This window comes from Rhipicephalus sanguineus, chromosome 9 (assembly GCF_013339695.2).
Source record: "Rhipicephalus sanguineus isolate Rsan-2018 chromosome 9, BIME_Rsan_1.4, whole genome shotgun sequence".
NCBI lineage: Eukaryota > Metazoa > Arthropoda > Arachnida > Ixodida > Ixodidae > Rhipicephalus > Rhipicephalus sanguineus.
This window is the reverse complement of record NC_051184.2, coordinates 71904576-71930610: the sequence shown is the minus strand read 5'-3', so window position 1 is coordinate 71930610 and position 26035 is coordinate 71904576. Positions and strand designations below refer to the sequence as shown.

Here is a 26035-nt window from a genome sequence, read left to right as displayed (position 1 = left end):
AAGTGCCGATAACGCGTAGACGGACTCGGTCGGTACGCTATGCCGAACCTTTGGTGGCAATCATGGTGGTAGAATATGATGGTGGAAGTCATACTTGGTGCGGCTTATCTCGACGCAGGACGAAGGTAAAAGTTTGTGCATTTTAGCTTCGCATGCATTTTCGCTGTTACCTTAAAGTGCCGCTGAAGTAAGTGATTGTGCAAGAATTGCCAGAGTTGCGTTTCTAGCGTGGCAGTATCTAGCGACGGCTGTTTTCTGGTCTCCCCGCTGGAAGGGCTCATTTACTTCTCGGCAAATGCGCGGCGATGTAACACAGTTACTGTCGCTGTTCACACCGACTCTTCTAGACTTGTAAACATCACAATGCATCGCGGATGTAAACCTGATAAGTGCGTGCGTAAAATGTAAACATTCTCGGCTGCTGTGCTCCACAAAACTTGAGGCGGTTATTGACGCCGCATGAATAAAAAACAGCGTGCTGGAAAGCTTAATGATCGGCGTTGGCTTCTTTCAACTGTAAACATATTTTTCTGCACATTCAACAGAAAAACATTGGAACTGACAGTGATTTCACATAATGTCACGTGCACTTTCATCACGCCACCGTTATCCAGCTTGTCCATTAAGCCATCCACCAAAACATGTTTTGCTCGCCACCATCAGCCAGCATTTTCCACTTAACACCAAAAGAAGCTCGCCACCACCACCACCATCTGCCACCATATTTTCCACTCTCGCCATCATCAGCCATTATGACCACCACAGCTTCCACCACATCCACTATTCTTTCCATCTTGTCCACTATTGTTTCCACCTTATCAACCAAGAATTCCAGCATCCACCAACCCACGATTTTCAATAGGGATGTGTTAATATTTGCGGCAAATCATTGATGAATATGAGAAATAAAAGCGGCGCAAGTGTTGATCCTTGAGGAACACCTATATTTAAAATTTTTGATGACGAAAGAACACCATCAACTTGGACTCTATATGATCTGTCTGTTAAATAGTTACGAATTAATTGAAAGGCGGCCCAGAAATGCCGTAAGATCCAAGTTTGCTTAATTAAAGAATGCAACGGTCGATACAGTCAAATGCCTTGGTGAAATCAATAAAAAGAGCACCGACTAAAAGGCCTTGGCCGATGGCTAATTTAACCCTTTCAGCAAAAGTAATAGGCGCTAGTTCAGTAGACAGATTCTCGCGAAAACCAAATTGATCATGAGTTAAAAGATTAAATTTGGACAGGTATTTACTTAGACAATCGCAAATTAGCTTTTCGATCACTTTACTAAAGAAAGACGAAGTGCAGATAGGAGATAATTACTCATGCACTTATGGTCACCATTTTTTTAAACACAGGAATACGTTTTCCTATTTTGAGGCTATTAGGATAGATCCCATCTTTAAATAATTTGATTATTACATGTGCTAATGCAGCTGAGATTTCCTTACACAAAAGCTTAATGCTTGATGGATGTATAAGGTCATGACCTGGACCAATTCTTTTAAGAAATTTGATGATATTGCATACTTCTTGCGGCGTTGTTGGGAATAAGTAAAAGGAATGAAAACATCGAGGAAGACTAACTAACGTCGAATTCGGCTGATCGGTGCCTGTAATACTGAAATGCTCACTGAAAGCATTAGCAATATTTTGAGCGTCAGTAATATTAGAAGAATTGCGGCTTACATACAATATGCTATTTTCAGTTGTACTGATGTTCAGGAATTGCTTAATTACCTGCCAGTTTCGTCTAGTGTGACTTCCGTTTTTCCTTATTTTATTTTCGTAGTATTTACGCTTGGCATCTTTTAAAGTGGCTGGTAGAACATTCGAATACGAGTTGAAGCGCGACCGCAAGGTATTATTAAACGGCTGGACTTTAAGTTTCTTACGAAGTTTATCTCTTTTTTTAATAGACCGCAATAAAGAATCACTAATCCAAGGCTTTCTTGGCGAACTAAACCATCGCGTCATAGTTGTGATACTTGTGCATGAATTAGAACATTCTGATAATTTCGCAGAGAAACATTCAAAAGCCTTATTACAACATTCTTCTTCAAGCACGTCAGCCCAGTCAATCGCACGAACCATATCAATGAATTTCTTAGAATCGAAGAAAGTCCTCACCTATTTTCCTGGTTCAGGACGTGTTGAAGGACCTATGCAAAGAAGAGTAGGGTAATGCTATGGTGCGGCATATTCCACAATTGCAGCAGTGCTACGATCTGTAGGTACGCTAGAAAGTAGATGGTCAATTAAAGTTTTGGCCCACCAATTTCACACCTTGTAGGAACATAAATTAGTGATGAGAGACCGCAGCTGAGATAAGTGCGTAAATATTCGGAGCAAGACTCACAATTAGGGTCGATAATGTTGATGTTGATATCACCACATATAACGATATCCTCGTTTTTATCAATCAGTATGTTAAGCAACTGCTCACGTTCTCTACAAAACTCGATGTAAGAGGATGAGGGTGAACGATAAATGCACGCAATTTTGATGTAACGTTTGGAGGGCAGCTGCAGATTAGTACTCTCGATTTCTAACCGTACTTATTTACACAGACAATGACGAAAAAAAGGTCATGACAACTATTATATGACAATGCTGATTTCACTAAAATGGCTGAACGCCACTACGGCAACCTTCGCTATGGCAATATTTGGACGTGTAACCTGAAAGACCGTGTAAGTTCCCGTCATGGGATGATAACCACGTTCAGAAAGGCATATAAAAGAAAAAAAACATGATCCAAAATGCAAAGAAGAGCGATGAGATCATCATGATGCTTACGAATACTGCGTATTTTTAAACACATTAAGGATAACGTGGGTTGTTTTTTCTTTAGCAGAGTTTTGGCTTCATCGAGGGAAATACCCGATTCACCCATGATGATTGAGCGAGTATTTGACTAACAGTGTAGCGAAACGCTCACTAACGTCACACCTGCGTTCACGTCTCACCATAAAAGAGCCGGAAGGTTCTGTTTTAATGTACGCGTTTTGCTTGCGAGCGTTCTACGTCTTTCGGTTGCGTGGATGTGTCCGCATATAAATGTGCCATTTTTGTGTTCTATTACGTTTATTTCAAAGATGTTTCAATGTGATAGTTTTACTCCTGCTGAGGAGCGCTTTCACTTTACCGCAGGAGTAGCACTGTACTCCATCAGGAGGCGTTCGATCACTCTCTGTCTAGAGAGAGATGTTTCACCCCGGAAAAAAGGAGCACCCAGCGAGAGAAGCCAAAACTCTCGTAAAGGGTATCGGGGCGCTCGCTTTGTTTTAAGAGTGTATGTTACGTTACGCAAAACCCAGATTTTAGGCACGTTCTTATTATTTAACCATCCCTCGAACGAAGTCTCAACAATGTGACAATAATTTTAGCGCTGATAACAAGTTTAGCCTTCTTTCTAGAAATTCTATTTATATGCCTAATTCATCCAACGGTTGCTCCTCGTCACTAGAGGCATTCTTCCTTTATGATTAGCAAGAGCAATTCATCATTTCTGGCAACATCGCATGAATCGCAAATAATTTTTCTTACTTCCTCTTGGAAACTCATCGCTTGTTGAATAAGGTTGGGAGCACACGAATTATGCTACTCTCCTTGCGCCATCTTTTACAGCAGGCCTACATTTCAACCGGCGCTGAATGAGCCTTCCCGAAAGCGGCGCAATGGTTTTATTGCGAAAACCCGACCAATAAAAATGACTTCTAGATATATTCGTGGCAGAATAGCTAACGTGGGATTGTGAATAACTCGGAACGATAGAGATGGCTTCCCTAACTGGTGCAAAATTTCGTTTGTAAACTTTCTTCAAACACGGAATTCTAGGTTTGTAGATCTCGCACAGCATAAGATCCACAGCAACCTATAATTCTGCCGAAGTAGTGAATGTTGGGCGGTGCATAAAGCACTTAAAGCATAACCAGACCGGGAATCACAATTACATGTCTACAATTTACAAGTTCCAAAGCACTTGCCAATGAAATGGTGCGTGCGTGTTTTATGTCGCAACACCCTCAACTTGATTGTGAGTTTAGCTTAGACGAACTCAAGAGTGATCTTGAGTTATGTCGTACAAAGACAGCTGCGGGACTAGATGGCGTTACGCATATGATGCTGAAAAACCTTGGACCAGCAGGTAGAATGCCACTGCTAGAGCTATTTAACGAGATGTGGATATTTAAGACTCCTCCTGATTCATGCATATTAGTTCGTGTAATTCCAGTCCTAAAACCAGGAAAGACCCCTCTATGTCTTGAATCACTCCGCCCGGTCTGTCTCACAAGCTGTCTCTGTAAGTTGATGGAGATAATGGTAAACAGTAGACTTCAATGGTGATGTGAACATACAAAAGTGCTGTCAGACTACATGACAGGTTTTCGGCAAAGGCGATGCACAATGGATGCGGTATTAGATATTGTCGCATGCGTTGAGCATGAACGCACATGTGGAAACGTCACAATTGCGGCATTTCTCGACATTCAAAGGGCATTCGACTCTGTTAGTCACATTCACGTGCTGGCTGGGATGTTAGAACTTGGGTTATGTGGTCGATCGCTGCGATGGATTTCAAATTTTTTTAGTGAAAGGAAAATATACATGGTAACAATGGCGGAACAAAGTAATTACAGTAAAACCTCGGTGATACGAATCTCGCAGGGTTACCAAAAATATACGTATGATCCGAAATTCGTAACACCAGAAAACATGAAAAATTAGTATGCGACAAACGAAAGTTGGCATACGTTTTGATTCAGTGTTTCCCAGGGCCGCAGCGACGTCGTGAACAGCTCTGAATGATTGCCAGTAAAGCTTTTAGACGCCAACGATCATTTTTGTACTCGTAAATGTACAGTGCATGCGTGAGTGTGTAATTAATGAACTAGACCGGATATGTTAATTGTGCCCTGTGACCGCTAGTAGCCCGTTCCTAATCTTACGACGCTTTTCTGCATGACACCAGAGTACTGCGGCGAAAGTTACTTAAGAAGCGCTTTGCACACGACAGATAGACGCCAAGCTCCTTCGCCCAGACCGTCCGCTTCGTCTCTTGGGGTCTTCGTCCACCTTTAATGGGACTTCATGACGGACCCGCAGCCTAAGTTTCAGTCTTGTTTCATATAGAACGTCTGATTGCGAGGACATAGCTTGCATCGACGTGGCAGGCACGTGTTACTGCTGCCTCGAGCATAGAAGCACACGTCAACGCATCGGAAAAAAAAAAGCGCGACGTCAACGTCATCTGTAATCTAAACGCGAAGGCGACTAAAGGCCTATAAGATTCGCGCGCACTATCTGGGAGGCAACGAGGCACCGTTGATGGTCGCGCAGCGCGCATACCCGCGACCGCGCGTGACTGCCGCGTCTTCAGCGACCGCGCGGGCAGCACCTGTTCGTACATGTGCGCTAGCGTACGTTCGTATCAAACGTCGCGGGGTGCAAATCGGTTCGCAACAACCGTACTCCAATACACTGCAGGCTAATGGGCCTTGGCCGGGACCACAGATAAATTCGTATGACCCCGAAATTCGTACGAGCCGTGATCGTATCACCGACGTTTTACTGTACCGTTCCGTCACACAGGCAGTTCCACAAGGGAGTGTTCTCAGCCCACTCTTCTTCAACTGTGTAGTGGCGGCGTTACCGGGAAAGTTGCCAGCTGGACTGCGGTATTCACTCTACGCAGATGACACCTGAATATGGGCCTCAGGATCAGATATACCCGAAGTTCAAACAGTGCGGCAACAGTGTCCTAACATTATCGACAATTTTTTTGAAGGAAACAGGTATGACTCTCTCGTACGCGAAGAAAGCGGTATTACCTTTCACTAGACGACAGATGAATAATTTCAAACTTACGCTGGAAGGACAAACGTTGACGTTGGTGAAAGAACATAAATTTCTTGGCGTTATCCGTGACAGAGAGCTGCCGTGGGCGTCGAACGTTCGCGCACCAGAAAAGCAAGTCAACATAGTTGTAAACGTACTCCGTCGGCTCGTTGGCACAACATGAGGGGATCAGTCTCTTCACTAATGCAAGTGCGTAACGCAGTAATAAAGTAAGAGATTGCTTATTCGGCACCCATTCTCCAGGGGTTATCTCAAACTCCCGAGGAGCGTCTTCAGAGGTTCCTGGCAAAGGGGCTAAGGGTGTGTCCAGGAGTCTCACAGACAACCTCGAGCCGTAATCGCCGAAGCTCGTCATCCGCCATTTTCCGTGATACGAACAGTCGAAACTTGTAGACATGTTTACCTAATTTTAACTCAGCACGAAACGCATCCATTGAACGCCGCATTTATAGAAAGAAATAAATGTAAGCTTCACAATATCGTTCAAGAACATAAAGCACTATTACCGAGATATGAGTTAAGCAAAGTAGATAATAATTTCCCTCCTTGGATGCTGCCAAGATCAAAAATACAGTTGTCGGTGGGGGAATAGTATCTAAAAGGGACATGTTCATGATATTCGCGCAGCAGCTGGCACTATTCCAGATTTATACCCCCATATCCGCAGTATCGTCACGTGTATACAGACGGTTCTTGCCATGCAAATTCCGTCTCTTCAGCTTTTGTCATTCCACATTTGGCAGTAGAGCAGATATTTAAATGATTTAGAGTGAAGTCTTCTACTGTTGCGGAACTCTTTGCAATTCTATCCGCGTAGCGCTTTATAACATTAGTAAAAAAGGAGCAAAATTGGGTCATTTTTAGCGGGTCACAGGCCAATCTAGCGTCGCTGCAAAGAAATAGAAAAGATTCTCGAAACTGTTTCCTATTATATGAAACCCTAAAAAAACACGCAAAGGCAAAAGCAATGAATCAGGTGATCGCATTCCAATAAGTACTAGCTCACTGGAGCATTCCAGCAAACCCTGCAGCGGACGCCGCGGCAAATCGGGCGCACAATAACGAAGGGACAATTAGTCTTCCCATTTCGCGCAATGAAATCCGCCTACTTCTGAGACAGATAACCTGTAGCTTCACCAAAAACAAATGCTTCGATGAATATAGTCTAAATTTTCGGACTTATATTTAATAGACCCTTGCATAAAAATACGCATTCCATCAGACTTGAGAGAAAATAGGAAATTTGAAACATTAGCCCACCACCTATGGTTTGGCACAGCATTTACGCGACACTTCCTACACAGGATAAAACGTGCTTCTAGTACAGAATGTTCCTGCGGCCACCGTGACGAAGGTGTACATCACCTACTTATCCGGGGCAAAAAATATGAATGACAAGGAAAAGTATTACGAGCAAGTCTACTACTTTTTGATAGAAGGTGTTTCACACTGAAGAAAATACTAGGTCCATGGCCAATCGAAAGTCTCCAGAAAAGAGCGCTTGTCGCCTTCAAGAAGTTTCTTGAAGAATCTAATATTTTATGGAACTATTGACCTACTGTAGACGATGTCGACCTCCCCTTCATACTAAAGGAAATATGTAATATTGTGATAGTGCGTTTGATTTTATGTGTAATCATTTGCGTCAGTGTGTTTTTCCTGTGTATGTCAACCAATACAGAATATTTGAGTTTGAACGTCTACATGTGAACTGACTTTTTCTATTTGAACTTGTGATACACTAACTATTAGAAGTATCTGAACTGCCATGCGATGTTGGGCTGTGCATTTTCACATTGTGTGTTCTACTGTATTGCATTTTGTGCCCTTATTTTTTTCTTACTGCATGTTTTGTCTGCTAAGCGAGAAGGAGTAGCCGGTGCCACCATAACGGCATCAACCTCACCTATTTCATCATTTCAATAAAGTGCCACGCCCACTTCTTGTCTTGTTTTGATGTATTCGGGTTTGACCGGCAGGGACGGTTATCAACGCTCGACGCTGTCCGCGAAGTAGTGTTCTAGAAGCGTCGCGATTGTAGTAGATCGGTTTGTTAAGATTGCGCCCCGCACGCGAATGTTCCAGTTTCATCCTACAAACGCCGACTGCTGTGTTCGTCGACGTGACGACCACGTGACATCTGGTGGAGGTGCTGGGTATACGTCCTTCTTTGTGATTTTGTTCAGGCGACGATAATCGATGCAGAAACGTAGGGTCCCATCCTTCTTCTTCACTAACACCACGGGAGACGCCCACGGGCTGTTGGACGGCTGGATGATGTCGTCGCGTAGCATTTCATCGACTTGTTTCTTAACGACCTCCCGTTCCCGCGTCGAAACCCGGTAGGGACTCTGACGGAGTGGTCGAGAATTTTCTTCTGTTATGATGCGGTGCTTAGCAAGGGGCGTTTGTCGGACCCGCGACGACGACGAGAAACAGTCCCTGTATTCCTGCAGAAGGCGTCGAAGCTGTTGCTGTTGGCGAGCGGGAAGTCTTGGGTTTACGTCGAAGGGTGGCTCAGGGATCGTCGTCGTAGCTTCGTCAGAATCTGAAAAGGCAAACGCATCACTGACGGCCAAGATTTCTTCGATGTATGCAATCGTCGTGCCCCTGCTCAGGTGTCTGTATTCCTGGCTGAAATTCGTTAGCATCACGCTTCCTTTCCCTTCATACAGCCGAGCAATGCCTCTTGCGACGCAAATGTCACGGTCTAGCAGCAAACCCTGATCGCTCTCTATGACACCTTCGATGCATTCAGCCGTTTCGGTGCCGACGGGAATTATGATGCTGGATCTAGGAGGAATGGTGACTTGATCCTCGAGCACGTTGAGGGCAGGTTGACATGGGTTCGTATCCGGTGGTGTCGCTTTCTCCGACGATAGGGTTATCGACTTGGTTCTTAAGTCGATGACGGCGCCGTGGTCACTTAGGAAGTCCATTCCAAGTATCACATCCCTGGAGCAGTTTTGTAGGATTACAAAACTCGCAGGATAAGTCCGGTTGTTGATAGTGACTCTCGCCGTGCAGACACCAATCGGCGTTATTAGATGGCCTCCAGCGGTACGGATCTCGGGGCCTTCCCAAGCAGTACTAACTTTCTTCAACTTTGCTGCGAACGGCCCACTGATGACGGAATAGTCGGCTCCAGTATCGACGAGAGCGGTGACGTTGTGGTCGTCGATCAGAACGTCGAGGTCGCTAGTCCGCCGTCTTGCGTTGCGGTTACGTCGCGGCGTCGGGTCACGGCTACGCCGGTTTGCACCGCTGCTTCCGCGTTGCGTCGTCAGGTCTGCTTCCGGTCGCAAAGTTTCGTCTTCGGGACGTCGACGTCGTTCGGCGTGCGGCGGGGGCTCGGAACTTCGTCGCGGTGTCGTCGTCGACGGCGGAGGATCTTCAGCATTTCGTCGTTCAGCAACCGCACCTCCATCGGTTGCTGCCCTTAGTTTTCCGGATACGGGCTAGGCGACCGGCCCCGGTTTGGGCCAGTGTACTGCCGGCGGTGCGGTGACATGCAGCGGCCGGGCGACGGTGAGCGGGAAGGTCGTCGTTCTTGCCACTGTGTGCCTGTGAGGTAGTCGTCGATGTCGCGAGGCCGTTCGCCTGGCTGCGGGCGCGGCGCGTTGACGGGAAATCAGCGTAGCCCCATCTGACGGTACTGGCAGCGGCGGTACGTGTGGTCGGCCTCCCCGCGTAACCAGCTATGTTTACATGAAAACACTCTGGTTCCCGCCTCACGAGGTGCTCTCTGAAACCGAAATTGCGACTGGGGCTGCAAAACCGCCTCCAAATAATTAACCGTCGTGGGATCGAGCAAACGAGCTTTCACACCGTGATAAGCTGGTCGTTAGCTGCTTATTGCGACAGAAAAACACAAGATGCAAATTTTTTGTGTCAGTGCTCCCTTATGTTGGAAGACCGTTTGCTCTCTCTCCACCTCTAAGTGTGTAGTATTTTTAGAGCAATATAACCCTCGCCGTTGCTTAGGCTGCAATGTAAACTTAGAAGATCTATATTATTCCTTTCCGCATGCACAGCTATTTAAATATTGTAAAGATTGCGCCCACGGGCAAATGAATGACCTATAGGCTTCGTCAACAATTGCAAAATTCCGGTTGCTAGCTTCCTCGACTTACTAGACTTTTACATAATACCCGCGTCTTTTGAATAGGAAACATAAATGCAGTTATCCAAAGGGCGGGAGTTTGCATAGGTTCCTGCGTAGCGGCTCTATTGGTCAACATCTGTCTGAGTTTCCTTGACCATAAAATTAAAAGTAACCTGGGTGACCACCTGCTCATATGTTCTGTTATGTAGGTGACTATTTGGTTTTCGTCAGTAGGCGTAACTTCCACAGATAAATTGCCGATGTTGTGAAGGTGCGTAAGGGAGAAATGTAATGTCTCAGGTTCACTTCTTTAACGACTAGACAGGAAAGAGTCACAGTTTCTAGACCTTATTATCTCCTTCAAGGCAGATCATGTTTGTTCGTCTTATCAACCGAGGTCAGTGAAGTCTCTTCTCAATTTCAGGTCAGCGCACTCGAAATTGATAAAACTAGGTATCGTAACTTGCAATATATAGGCCACCCCCAACAAGTGCAGTCCCCGTATTATGTCTGATATCGTTCAAAAACACATGGAAAGGCTGCGTGAAGCAGATTATTCTAGTTACGTTATTTGCATGATCTTCGATACGTTTCTTCGGGAAATCAAGGGGCGGCCATCACGATTGAGTGACAAAGAAGAATATTTTAGACGTTTTGTCCTTATCCCATCTGTTCATCCCTTTTTACATAGATTAAAGAAATCCCCGATTAAGTTTAGAATAAACGTTGGTGTATTCATGTGGGAGATTCCGCAGGCACTGCGGAATCAAGGCATCGACGAAGCCTATATAAACATAATGGAAGAAATCTACAGCGGATCCACAGCCACTATAGTCCTCCATAAAGAAAGCGACAGAATCCCAATAAAGAAGGGCGTACGGCAGGGAGACACGATCTCTCCAATGTTATTCACCGCGTGTTTACAGGAGGTTTTCAGGGCCCTAGATTGGGAAGAGCTAGGGATAAGAGTTAATGGAGAGTATCTCAGTAACCTACGATTCGCTGATGACATTGCATTGATGAGTAACGCGGGAGACGAATTGCAGCTCATGATTACTGAACTGGATACGGAAAGTAGAAGAGTAGGTCTGAAAATTAATATGCATAAAACTAAAGTAATGTGGAACAATCTTGGTAGAGAACAGCGCTTTGCGATAGGTGGCGAGACACTGGAAGTTGTAAAGGAGTACGTCTACTTAGGACAGGTAGTAACCGCGGAGCCGAACCATGAGAGTGAAATAACTAGAAGAATAAAGATGGGTTGGGGCTCATTCGGCAAGCATTATCAAATCATGAATGGTAATCTACCACTATCCCTCAAGAGGAAGGTATATAACAGCTGCATCTTACCGGTACTTACCTACGGAGCAGAAACCTGGAGACTTACAAAGAGGGTTCAACTTAAATTGAGGACGACGCAGCGAGCGATGGAAAGGAAAATGATAGGTGTAACCTTAAGAGACAGGAAGAGAGCAGAGTGGGTCAGGGAACAAACGGGGGTTAATGACATCATAGTTGAAATCAAGAAGAAGAAATGGATATGGGCCGGGCACGTAGCACGTCGGCAGGATAACCGGTGGTCATTAAGGGTAACTGACTGGATTCCAAGAGATGGCAAACGCGTGAGGGGGAGACAGAAAATTAGGTGGGTAGATGAGATTAAGAAGTTTGCAGGTGTTACGTGGCAGCAGAAAGCACAGGACCGGGTTGATTGGCGGAACATGGGAGAGGCCTTTGCCCTGCAGTGGGCGTAGACAGGCTGATGATGAAACGTTGGTGATTTCAAGTAACACCAAGGTAAATGCAATTGCCAGGTAATAAATAGGCGTATAGACGGCAAAGGGAGCAGGCCCGATAAGCGCTGCAGTATGAAAAGTGCTGTGAAATTTGTTCCTTGCACCCAGATTCCGCTATATTTGATCCCTTTTTCATGCGGTCATCAGTATATAGCTCAAACAGGGCGTTGCCTGAACATTACGTTGAGGGAACACCCCAGTTCATTGAAAGATTTGCGCATTCGCACTTGTCTATGCACTGTCAAGATTGTGAGTGTCGCCCGCTTTTTGATAAAACCAACGCGCTCTTCAGGCACCCTGAAATGTACCCAAGAGGCAATAAGGAGGCGTTTTTTTATAAATTAGAAATGATCTCAATGTGTCAGCCAGCTATCCATTGTCATAATGGATAAAAAAATTTCCTTTTATGTAGTGTATAATGATCTGCTGCCACCCTGTGCCTGGTATAATGCTTACGTTTTACTTTTGCAGTCTGTATGTCTACTATGGAAATGCTTCTTTGCGCAGAGCATTCCTAGTTGATTGCCCATAACGCGTCAAGGTCTGGTTGGTCACGACTTGCTCAGTTGGTGTTTTTGTGTTCTCGTTTTTATTGCGATAGCTATTATATGGACAGTCTCGGCTGGATTTTGCCGTCGCCGTCGCCGCCGTCATGCACCGTATATGTATAAGTATGTATATATATATATATCAAAGTCCCAAAGAAAAGTAATTCAGAAAAATGCTTCCAAAGCGCGGAATCGAACAAGCGACCTCTCGTTTCGCAGCGCGTGACGCTAACCACTACGCCAGAAAGCGCAGATCCTTCAGGTAGCAAACGGCGAGCGTTATATACACACCCTTTACCGCTGGCAGGACTCAGAGACAGCAGGCGCTTATAAGCGTTTCTTCATTACCAGCGAGATGGCTCGAGGAGCCGACGGGAGGATTTAAAAGTCGTTGGCGAGCTCGCTCGCTGCTTCTTATATTTGCGCAGGCAGAACCTTGCCCTTCCGCTGTCTGCTCGCGCGGTTTTCTCGTGGTCAGGGGAAGAGGGATGTTTCGAATTTCACCGTGATGTCCGCGCTCATGTTACGGAGCGTACGAAAGTCACTCGAGCTCAAGGGACGCCGCTAAACGAACAAACAGAAGATGAGCGCGAACTATCAAGTTCGCGACACTTGAAGCACGCTAGTTTCCTTCGTTGCTTCGGCCGCCTTTGCAACAGGAGCGCTGTTCAAACTGAGAGTATCCATTGGCGAGCCTCACTTCGTATAGCATTAGTTTCTTGCTAATTAGTCCCCTTTATAACGGGGCGGTGATATGTGTGCCACCAGGCTCGATGAAAAAAAAACGCGCCGTTGCTACGACCATCTCATTCGGCGAGTTTTCTATAGAAGTGTAATTTCGTCAACGCTTTAACACACGGCGAGGTGGCGACTTTAGCCCAAGCCTCGCTCATAGCATCCATCCATATCCATAGGTCTCCGACGCTCGTCGGCTGTCGCACCGCGTTCCCCACTCGCCCTGTGAAAATGAACGGCCAGGCTAGAGGGAAGACAAGACGCGCGTAGCGTTGCTCTTCGCGTATCACGACGCTTTGAAGGAGTGCATATCGAGTATCAGTGTTTACTAATTGCTTGTTGATTCCATCTTTACGTGGGATTCACCATATGCCGTGCCCACGTGCATGTTAAGAACTTCAGCTAACGCAAGGGTTAAATCATGATCATAGGCGTTAGTCGTCGGTACCGGAGATGTGCCACTAGGCGTCAAAGTGAGTGCGTCCTAGTGATGCAGAACTATCGGTAAATTGACTATCGATAGTATTGATAGTTCCTTGGAAACTATCGATAGTGTAAACAAACTATCGATAGTACTACTATCGATCAACTATCGATAGTCGAATTGGTAGTACTATCGGTAATATTACCAGAGATATTACTGCCACGCGTGTTTATTGCTTTGTTTTGATGTATTCGGGTTTCATCCACAGACTTAGCAGCGTTTGATGCAGACCACGCCGCAATGTTTGAGAAGCTTCGCGATTGTTTACCATCATAAGACTTAAGATTACGCGCCGGGCGCGAATATTCAAGTTTATTCGAGAGCTTACGCGAGCACCAGCGATAACGCTGGAAGGTTTGATGACTGATGAATAAAAGACGAAGCGTTTCATCAATTATCAGATTACTCGACGGCCGGCGACTGTTCTCGCCACTATCAGTGCGCGGCGTGTATCGCTTGTATTCTGAGTTTTGATTTTCTGGGCATAAGTTCGACCAAATAAAGCGCTTCGTATTTCCCAGTCTTGCTGCAGCATTCTTCGCCGTCACAACCACTTGACAATACTATCGATACTGGTGTGAATAATTATGCGGTTACTGGCCGGCCATATTGCCAAAATATTTGCGATAGCCTACTATCAGCTTCACTTAATTTATGAGCAAATTTTTGACGAGAGAAATTATTTGCGCAGTGAAAATGGCGGCATATATGTCCATCAATAAATTCATATTTAAAAGCAACCAGTTACATCTTACAATTAACAAACTTAGTTCTTGATATTTTTTTTTTTAAATCATAAAATGCAATAGAAATCAGCAGCGGCGCAGTTCCACCCCATGTAACGGCTTCGTTTCCGCTACAGCTGAATAGTGTGACTTTAAGATAATATGTCATCGAAGCACTCTGGTGAAGAACACAAGCACGTCAACTTTCTTGCCTTTCAGCCTGCTCCTCCGGCTCTACTATGTACCACGCGCGCGGGGAACCAAGTTTATTCTGCAATGAGTTCGCGCTGTTGATTTTAAACTATCAGTAGTACTTGCTATCGATAGCGCTATCGATAGTATCTTTTACCATCGATAGTTCGATCGTGACTCAGCTATCGATAGTATCGATAGTGCCATCGATAGTTCTGCATCACCAGTGCGTCCACACTAAGCGGTGCTATATCTGCCAAACAAGAGTAGACATTCTACAAGATCTGATGTACCAATGCACTATAAACAATCAACTACTTCTTTGACGACACGTTTCACTGTCGTGTTATACCGATTGCTATGACGGAGGGATCAGCCATCTTTTTTTTTTGTTCTCTCTCTCTCATCTTTCTGTTCCCCTTCCCAAATCTCTCGTGCGGGATAGCCAAGCGGAAGCTTTTCTGTTCGACCTCCCTGCCTTCTACCTTTCTATTTCCTTACTTGCTTCCGCACCGCTATGCTTATTCTAAGAACTGAGCGTCATTTTGTAGAAGTTTAGGGGAAGATGAAATCTCGAAGCGATGAAAAAATCCGGGCAACACGGGATGTGGCTGGAGACAACGTTTCGACAAGCGGACTTGAAGAAGACGCGCCCGCTGGTCGAAACATTGGCTGCAGTGACATCCCGTCCGTGTTCCTAGGATTTTTCAGCGCTGTAGAAGAGCTGCACAGGAGTATTGGTAAAGGCCCCAGCCTCAGCTCCGTTCCACACAGTGGGAGGCCATTTAAACTTCGTTTTCTTTTCTGGAGGTGCAACACATAGGACACTAAAACTAACTTCCCCTCCTTTTTCCTGCTGTTTATGGTCACTGGCGGATGCATGGCGAGAGAGAAAAAAAAAAGAGAAAGAAAACAACATGACTGCTATTGATTGGGATTCATGGATTTAGGTGAAGCGCCTATTCAGTGCTGCACGGGCCTCTGCGGAAGCAAAAAATTGGCCGCGTATCTGCGTGCTTCGCTGCAAATGTCGTCTAAAGACGATAGAAGAGGCGCTGCGTGAGATACGAACGCCATCTGGCAATACGTCGGGAAACGCGAATGCTGTGTTGCGGGCTGGTACTCGGCACATCTGTCTTTGCAATCAGGCATACAGCATAGATAGAGCTCAGGATTCGTTTCAATAAAGAAAACCGCAAAACAATCATCAAAACCACATGATGGATGATAAGGCGCCTGCGAACAATGGGAACACCCGCCCACGCGTTCCCGGTAAAGATTAAGTTGCAGCTGCTTTGCACTTCACACGAGGGCTTCGAATGACGTCAAATGAACCTTCCTTCTCTCCGTGCGTGCTTCCCGCTTTCATATAAAAAAGGGAGACCCGTCTCTAGCAACTCATTTAGTCCATTCTAAGACTGCATTGGGTAGACCACGGAAATTTGACACCAGAAGAATAGCGTGAATACAATGCTCGAAGAAAGGAACACATTCGTCTTGCTGAAAATGGGCGCGGAACCAATCATGGTCTACCACAGCGACCACAAAGCGATTATCGCTTCCATGATTCTAAAGTAATAATAACCCCTCCCCCCCCCCCCCCCCCCCCATTCAGCATGTGTGGTGTTTGATACAGCGTCGCCGGGCATTCACGTTCGCAGGGTGGGTTGGGGGCCAATTTTTTTTAGTGTAGGTGTCAATGACTGCACCTTAACGTTTCCGTGATTAGTACAACACATTCTTGCACGTATTCAGGCTTGCATGTCATATTTTGCACTGTTTGTTCCTAGTTGAAATGGTGTTTCTAGCGGGTTATTATTATTATTATTCACTTGTCAACCACAAGTTCCCTTTAAAAAAGTTATAATTTGTGGTATTAGACGCATAGCACAATTATACTCATCGTATTTGCAACATGGAACATTGACTGTATGTTTTTACAGGTGCAATGTATTCTTCGTGGTCGAAACAAAACTTGAACCGACAGTCTGGCTAGTTGGTTTTCATTCATCTTGAATGGACTTGTACAGTACAAAATACAACTCGGACGGAAAAGAGGTACACATGCACAGCGCTCTCTTCACTGAACTTATTGCATACAGTATAAATGCCACCCCATACATGCACGCGCAATGGAAATTCGTTAACAAGCAAAGAGATAACACAAAAGCTACCCCCATCTGTTTATCACTTGTGCACAACTCTGAGGAAATCTCTATCGTTTAGGGAGACTGACATGCTATCTGATGCACAGCGTACCGTTTTTGTTAATGCGGTAGGTCTCTACCAGGCCCGTAGCCAGGGAGGGGACCCCCCCCCCGAAATTTTTATGATACATGGTGTTTTACCGAAAATAAATAATGAAAATAGGCATTTTTCTCAAATAGTGAAGGCTTTCACTAAGTGCCCCCCCCCCCCCCCCGACAAAAATTCCTGGCTACGGGCCTGGTCTCTACGATAACCTTTATTTTTTTCCTTTTTTTGTGCAGTGGTATGTGCTGATGCTTCGTGCAATGTACGAACAGGTTTGATAATCAGTCATTAGTTTCGTATTTTCTGCGGTGCTCCCGATAATCTCGTACTGGAGCACCGTCCAGTTTGTCCGATACAAGTATTGCCACATGGCAGAGGCATGTGGTACACTACATAACCACTAACATGCGCACACTTGCATTTATATTGCATGCAATAAACTGTCACTTGAGAGTCAGTGCTGTCGATGTACACTTCTTTGCCGTCCGAGTTGTATTTTACGCTGTACAAGTCAATTACACGGTACCTCCCGAGCTTCAGTATGGTACTTTTAAGTGGTATTCATTCATACTAGTTGTACGAATTAGGTCCTCATTAGTTCTTGCGACTAAATCCGTATTTAAATTTGCCACGAAAGGTAAGCTGGTATCACTTGCATGGCTTATTGATTTAGCACTGCCATCAATGCCTGCAATCTCGTCAATGACAATTACAAACAGAAAAGATCCCGAAATGCTTTCCCGGAGCATGTCGCATTTAACTTGTTCCTGTTTTTCATCTGTGCACTCCACCTCCACACTTGACAGTCCCAGTTGGGCCTTGTAAATATGATGAAAATTAAAAATGTGCTATGCTTCTAATATCTTAAATTTTACCATTTTTAAACAAAACATGTGGTTGTCAAAGCAGAGTTCTTACGAATATCTCGAGCGCCGATTGTTTACTGTAAGAGCTTTCTAATATTGTCTTTCTGAGTTCTCTTGATTTAGCTTTGTAGAAACCACACTGAACGGGTTCTATAACAATACGAATGACTACGAATATACATCTAGCTGTCGTTCTTTGCCCGCCTATTTTTCGCAGTGAAAGGGAGCAAAAAGAGTGCAAGCGTGCCTTTAGTCCTCCCCTCCGTCACCTCTGTTACGTTTGGCCGAGTTGGGCTCCAAGCCGGGAGAAGACGCCGCGAGAAGGAAGAACATACTTCTAATGCAGCATGCTTGCCGAAAGAAAGTGTACAAAAAAAAAAAAGGCGCCCACGGCGTGATCCGCAGTCCTTTATTAACGAATGCCGTGATCAAAGTGCGAGGGAAAACATATCAACGCACATGCGTGATAACAGATTATCCTCCGGAACAGATAAGCCAGACTTGGACGCCGGCCGATAGGAGGTGAGCGGTGCGCAAACGCAACAGCCCCTCCCCACGGAAGAGCACCAAGGGGGTAAAGAAGGCTCCACACGCACTGGTGTCAAATCTGCGAAAACTCGCGGCGTGAAAATGGTGTGTGAAAATGCATGTGCCGGCGTGAAAACGGCGCGAAAATGCAGGTGCCGCCCCCTCGGCCTTAGCAGCAGCGGGACTGCCTCTTTGACGCCTCCGACCGGTCACTTCTGCATGACATGCGTGGTCTTGTTAGATCAGCTCTTGTTTTCCTCCAGTTATATGCGCTCGCTTACATCACTACACCCTGGTGTTGCATGCCGCAGTACACCCATCATTACTCAAATCCTTTGAGCATGCATAATAATCATAACGAAGCTCTCATTTTATCTTAGCAGAATATTTGCACCATACTGTCCCTTGGCTTTTTTAAAAAAGATCCTGTCTGCAATACGCCATTTATAACATCTATAACAGTACCATTTATACTATTTGTGCAATACGATTTATAACAAGAAATAAGTAAATTGTTTGTAATCTTATTAAAATAAGCCACCATAGTCACGCTTAGGTAGCTTCGCAACACGAACATTTGTGTGTCAAGACACGTACTGCTGCCAAGGTCTATCCAAATAGGTCGCGAAGCTTCGGGCGAAAAGCGGTTCAGATCCTATTGTCAGCGACATCAGCATGGGGAGTTATGGGAGTAGCGATTGAAGCGCGACTAGGTGTGGTGGGAACAAACACTAATAACAAAAAACCTAATTTCATTCAACAACAAAATAATATTTATATTTTATGACCGAGATTTATTTCAGAATAACATTTATTTAGAGTCAGTGTACAAAGAATTCATGAAAATGTATATGCATTATCAAAAATCTTCTTATTAGCGCCCTCTAAAGAATGACACATGCCATTGCTCTGCGACGCAGTCCTTGTAGTGTTCGGAAAGGCGCGCGTAAAGTTCGTCTGCGGCGACACGCCCCCTCAGGTGTTCTGGTGTTTCGCACTTGCATGCGTTCTGTCAATTATTTGGTGAGAACTTTATTTTGGTGTGCGCGAAGTTGCGAGGTGCGTTTCATCGTTGGTGAACGTGTTGGCTACGGTGTTCAACGGACAACGGCACGAGGCGGCTAACATTTCACGCCGAGCGCTTTCCTCGGTACTCGCGGAAACGACGAAACGATGTGGTATTCCAAGGATGCAATAGCAACACGCGTACGCCTGGCGAGCCCTCGCTTCTAGATAAGACACCGGGGCAACGGTTCGGAGTAGTGCGCTTGCTGGACTTTCATGAATCAGTATTTCTGCTGCCCGGTTTCCTTCGTGAACACGCCGTGCGTATTATATTTCCTGTTATCGGTGAGCAGATCGCTAAGTTATTTGTCGCTCTACAATCACTATAATTCGCATGTCTTGATATGTTACACGTAAGGTTAATTTATCGGAACAAAAGGCAAAACATAGTGCACGTAGTCTACGCACTTTTTGTACATATTATGACATTCCTTGCTCATTGTGTAGAGTGTGTAATTGCGTTATTGTGGCCATTGAATAAAACTGAAATATCATTATTTTGGCGTGACCAGGCGTCATTTCTTCTCGTTGGAACTGAAGCACACATGCAATGCGCTCTTTAAGTCCCCTGCGCATGTGCGAAGCAAATAAGCAACGCTGCAGACATGAGAGGTACGCTGTTGCCTACATTATTCACGCTGCGGAAGATGACACGAACGCAGAATAAAAGCTCAAAGAATAAAGTTTCCTGGTAAAACCAAGGCGAACTGCATGACGGTACACTTAAACACCGCTGTTTAGTCACGGGTCGATATTAGTTTAGCTAGCGTTGACTTCAAGCGCATTCGCCAAGGGCTTGCCGGCTCGCCGTAGCGCGACCCCTTAGCGATCAGGGGCCTAAGAAGAATATTTTGAGGTCAAATTTCGCGCTAGGGCCAACAAAATGACGTCACTTTTTTACCGGATATTGCGTCACATCCGCTTTATTTTTTGTTCCGCCGGAAGTGTTCCCTCCTCACACAGATGGCGCTAAGCCCCATGAGCAGCTGATGAGCAGCCATTTTCTGAACGTATGGGTTTCTATGGAAGCTTCGCTACCATTTACATTTACCTTGCTGCTGCTGCTGAAATGTACAGAAGTGCTTTAAACGATTATTTTTGTATTTGAAATGCAGATTTATGAGGAAAATAAGTAGGCATTTAGCCTTATCGAAACTCGGTCGTTTCCAGCCGAAGAAAGAGGGTTCATTTTTAATGCAACAAAATCTACGTCAACCTCTAGCGCATAACAAATGCAGAGGCCGTCCGCTTATATAAAGTGTTCCCTTAATAAGCATTTAGGCAACAACAGCACAAAGTGCTGTCTAAACTTTAAAAAAAAAAAGCACACAAGCGTGTTCTATAGCTCGTTCCTTTCCTTCATCACGTTCTATAGCGTGTTTCGCACGCTACCCAGCTGCGATGGGCAAGTTTACTGGTGGCTGTCGTAGCAGACGATGCGGATGTCCTTACCCTCAGAGGAGCGCACTGGCATCGAGGCCCCTACCCCTACCGAAACGAAGTTATATTTCTTATTTAAACTGTGAGCGATATTGCCCCATGTATAAAAATCGTGCTTTAATTTTTCACCACCTGTGAACCTGCTCATGACGATTCTCTGTAAAAAGAAAAAAAAAATTCAGGAGCCCTTGCCTATTGCACTGATGCTACCGAGGACTTCTGATTTGGAGCAATTTTTGGAGCAGCAAAATTTCCGTTTTGGAGCACTTTGAAGCAGCAAAATTTTCATCTTGGAGCACTTTGGAGCAGATAATTTTGCATCTGGGAGCACTTTGGAGCAGCGAATTTTATATCCTGGAGTGCAATACAGAAGCATATTGCATTAACATTCAAGCACCTGAGTATTATTATGGGGCTCTTATGAAGGCCTGAAATATTTCGATTCATTGCAAATCTCATGGAAAAAATCATCTCAGGAGCATAGGCGTGCGCACAGGGGTGAGGGGGGGGGGGGCGCAAAATCTGACCCGTACATTGACCCTTGCGATAGCAATTATATGGACACTCTCGGCGGATTTTTGCCGTCGCCGTTGCCGTAATTTTCCGTATAAAGTCCAAAATAATAACATCACCACGCGCATTCTAGCCGCGGGTAAAAGCTCGCGAGCGCTGGCGACGAACGCGGCTGAAGCGGAGATTAACTAGCCGGCCGTCTGTCTCCGCCGCAGGGACAGCGCATGAGATAACATCTTCCCGCGTGCGGGCCTGCCGTCGATTGCTCATCAAACAGAGAGGAAACGCCCCGCCCGTCTTTCGTAAGGAGCATGAAGGGACGCCAGGGGAGCGGAAGGGGGGGGGAGGGGGGACCGCATCGTTCGAAGGGCGCAGTCGCTTGCGCGCGCGCTATCTCGAGGCATCAGGAGACGGCTCGTAAACTTGCTGTGCTCTCAACGCTTACTTCGCGTTTAGAGAACTCAGAGCAAGAAAACGCTTCGGTTCCTGGAGGGGTCATATTCCCTTAAACCAGCGTTTTGTTGAGTTACGCGAGATCGGATCCAAAAGAGTTAGCTGCTAGTCTTACTTCGTTTCACATTTTTTTGGTATCGCATTCATTGCTTCGCTCTTAAGCGAAACTTAGTTTTTTAAAATGCGAATGCATTTCTTAGTCGGGCTATGTGAGGCATCCGGCGTTGTCCGCGCGCCGGCAGGTGTTATCTCTCCGCTCTCACTCCCTCTCCCATAGCAAAAGATGCGGGCGCGCGCGCTTATCCTCGCCCCTATAGCAACGGAGCATGTGGTGCGAGAGAGTGTAGGAGAGGGTAGGTGCAGTGCTTCGCCGCTCCTTCTCTCGCCTTTCGCTCTCTCTCCTCCCTGCGCCACCGCCACAATGCAGTGCGTTTGAAACGCGTTTGTAGCGTTTGCGCTGCCTTGGCACAGCCTGAAAACAGCGCGTTCTAAACGCGTTTGTGCTGCATTGAAGGCGGTGGCAACATCCCTGAGGTGATTACGAACGCACGTAGGAAGCGTTCGTTGAAAGAGGCGCCCTAAAGGGAGACACTTGAGCGCGTCGATGTGTCCAGCTTTACGCCATTAAAATTACTACGCCATGTACTCTCGGCGCAAGAAATGCATTCGCATATCCTCACGATTCCCTTCGGGGAGGTGGGGGCATTTTTTTAACCGTTAGCTATTGACCCCCGAAAGCGAGGGGCGGACGTGTAACATGGCGTAGCCGCTTCACTGTGGGCCGTCAGCGACGGGCCCGCTACTGACAGCTGCGCATTTGCGGCTGCTCCGACCAGGGGATATGATTTTGCTAATAAGATGGCATTTTTAAAAAAGCAAGCAAAAAATTCGAATTGGAACCCTAGCACGTGAGCTCGAAAGGGCAGGGCCTTTTAGGGGGTACTTACCGCAGAGTGATTACAAACTCGGACGTGCTGGCGGAAGGAATTACGAAAAAGCGGTTCTGAATGAAGATCCATGGATAAAGTATATCTGAGGAAAAGTGTCAACGCGTTTCCACCGTTCGTGTGCTCTTTCCATAAACGCGAAGCAAGGAAAATTCGATATTGTCCCATATATCTACTGCGAACGATCCCAGATTTCATTCCGCGATGTCCGGAAACAGAAGTGACAGACATTTTAGCGGCACTCATGTGGTTATTACTGAACACTGCTTTCCTTACGTGCCGTGCGACGCTTGAAACGAGCTATCAGCAGCGTTTCTGGAACAGACGACGTCCGCCGATGAATCGCCGTCGCACTTTCTCGCTACCGATAGGCCTAGACGTCACGAGCCTCTGCGGAGAGCGCGTTTTGCTGTCGAGCCGACTTGCAGAACAGAAGCTGCGTCGGCGCCGTGCATGGCATGGTGGCTTACTCGGAACGCACGCGCGAGCGCTATTTATTCAGCGGATCAATTCTTGGTCCGTGATTGCGACTTTATTGGCAGCCCCAAGATCGAGCTGCAGATGTTCTGACGCGCCGGCGGTGCGATTGTCGGTGATAGACGCCCCCAAACCCGAGACTTTGGCGCAGTTTGGCGCAAATTTCGTCGATATTATCAGGATGGCGCAGTAAATACAATTTGGCGCAGTTTGGCGCAGTTGGCGCAGGAGTGGAACCACTGCTATTGGGAAAATAGGGGTTTTGCATGCCTGATGCATTTTCTTTCTGACGTATTCCCTAATGCTCTTTTCTGTTTCCTTCCTCCATGCCAGGAATTGGACCTTCAAACACATCCTTAGCAGCACCACCAAAATCTGTAACTTATAAAAGCTTCACTTAAACATTTAGCAAAACAATCTTACAAGTTCTCCTCATCAAACAGCGCTGACAGGTTGTTGCACCGTAGAAGCTCAGTAGCAACACTTAAATTGTTTGTTAACGAAGTCAATCTATGTACATTGAAAACAATAAAAGATCAGCCTTTAATGCATATGTACACAATGTCACTTTCACCCTCACCACCGGTGTTTTACTTGTTCGACTTTCGTTTCTCCCCTTGGTCACGGTGCCGGCGGCTGTGGTGGTCCCGGCTGTCCTTGTCCCGGTGGTCCTTCTCGCGATAGTCCTTGTCCCTGTAATCCTTGTCCTTCTCCCTATAGTCCTTGTCCTTTTCTCGATAGTCCTTATCGCGGTAATCTTTGTCCCTGTAATCCTTGTCCCTGTGATCGCGATGCTCCTTCTCTCGGTGTTCCCTGTAGTCCTTATCCCTAACATCCCGGGAGTCCCGACCGTCTCCTCGACCATCGCGAGAATCTCTAAACTCTCTCGGATCTCGGAACTCTCTCGAGTCCCGAAAGTCGCGCTGATCTCGGAAGTCGCGCTGGTCTCGGAAGTCGCGCTGGTCTCTGAAGTCACGCTGGTCTCTGAAGTCACGTTGATCTCTGAAGTCGCGTTGGTCCCGGAAGTCACGTGGATCTCGGAAGTCACGCTGATCTCTGAAGTCGCGTGGCTCGCGGAAGTCGCGGTGCTCTTTGGGTGCGCCTTTTTCCCGGTGTTCTCGATTGTGTGTCGAGCGACTAGTACTTTTGCTGCCAGCTGACTCATGCTGTGACTTCGACGAGCGATGCCTCTGTGCGTCCTTCTTGGGCTCGCTAGGTGCCTGCATGAAAAAAAAAGCAAAGAAAAAATCGGGAACCATTGGTGCTTTCGCTATAATGGCGGCAACAATTGAGCTTTGAGCATTAAAGGACCCCTGACAGAGAAATTTTTGTTTGTGACTTCTTTACTGCAATTTGTAGATCTGTGTCTGGTAATACCAAAACTGAATCGTAAATGCTCTAACGTATCGTATAATTAATGCCAGTGTCATTAGATGTGACCAATTTTGCGTCACTTCGAAATGCACGCCTAAAACCATAAGAAACTAGTGCCCCACAGCAGGGAGTGCATAAGGCCACGTGCACTCCAGCTTTGGTGTTGTTGAAAATGCCCGTTTTCAAATCAGGGCCCCACGCGCGGTAGAGAATGGAACGATGTGGGTGCTTCGGGGAAAAAGAAAAGGCGTTCCTGACCCAAGCAGCCAGAACTACCTCGTGAGCAGCCAGACAACAGAGCGAGAGGGGTGAGGAACAATAGTCCTCGCCGGGTGGCAGTCGCGGTAGTTTGTGCGGCCCACAAATCTTCTGAGACGTTGACAATACTCGCTTTACTCGTGGAACATCACACGGGGCCTCGATCTATGTCATTCCAGTGGCGACATCGCAAGGTGCTGCCAACTCAGATAAGCACTAACGCTTACTTTGAAACCAAATTAGATATCTTAAAGCGAACGTCTGCCGCTAATAATTGCTCAGACGTGCCCTCATATATAAAGGGCAATCAAACAACACAAACATTCTAAGGTTTCAATTGTGGTGTCAGGGGTCCTTTAGGACAGAATACAGGCACACAGGGATGCCATATTAATTAAGGGCTATGGATAACTATTTACCTAATATAGTCTGACCTGACCACAAATGTAGCTGAGAATTTCGAAACTTTGCATTTACTTTATTGCGGCAGCAATTATACAAACACTACACGGACCAAAAACTGAATGTTTGATTCTATCACCTTTTTGCACAGGAACTTGAGTCGCATTCCTTGCGCCTTGAAAAGTTTCTAAATGTTGACTATCTGCTGGGAGCACTCGTTTTCTTCATTAAATATTGGAATCCTCTGCGTACCTAAGTATTCCCCGCGCGATACCACACAAGTTTCTTTCCACTGCCTTGTCTACCCTGGACAAGAAAATGTGGTTCTGAGCTGGTGGCACCCTCTACCCTATGCACACTCCAGACCTCAGCCCAAAACATTACCGTCCCAAGGCACGAGTGATGATGATATGTGCTGTTTTGTGGCGCAAGGGCCAATGATGGCCAAAGAGTGCCAAAAGGTATTTGATGTGCAGGAGATGATGCGGTCAATGACAATGGCAGTGTGTAACGTTGGCTGTATATGGGCCTAAAAACGTTTGCTGTAACGTGCGTAAGACATAAATAGCTGTTAAAAGAATGTTATGATTTCTGAGACATACAATGAGTGTGCTAATATGGTGTGCATAAATGAACTTATCAAAGGAGATTTGTATGAAGGTAGCACTTCATACCTCGTCAGGGTCCTTGGAGACAAGCGCGACGAGTACGTGCTATAAGGTGTACAATCATCGCAGCAGCGGCCTCTTAAGGAAGGCCGTGCTACGTATTTTTAGGACTAATAATATGCAGTGTGGTAGTTCTATCAACAAAATTCAGGACTGTGTCTGTGTCAAATATTGGATCTCTTCCGAGGAACATTGCTGGGTGCAAGGGAATGTTTTCTCGGTAAGCCTGCTGAAAATACTTTTTTCTTTAAGGTTCAGCTTGCCGACACTCTAGGAGAGCGTGAAGAACTGTAAGCGCTTGACCACATTTGTTGCAGGTGGGAGGGTCCTCACCAGAC

The 26035-nt window shown here is 46.0% G+C and overlaps 1 protein-coding gene across 1 annotated transcript in view; it reads right to left on the bottom strand.

Annotated features, from left to right (window-relative positions):
- Positions 1 to 23510: 23510 nt before the first annotated feature.
- Positions 23511 to 26035, bottom strand: part of LOC119405308 (pre-mRNA-splicing factor 38A) — a 35654-nt gene continuing 33129 nt past the window's right edge. The window contains exon 6 of the mRNA XM_037672135.1: positions 23511 to 24215. Within this exon, the coding sequence (XP_037528063.1) occupies positions 23586 to 24215 (630 nt within the window). The 3' untranslated portion in view covers positions 23511 to 23585. The remainder of the gene's footprint in view (positions 24216 to 26035) is intronic.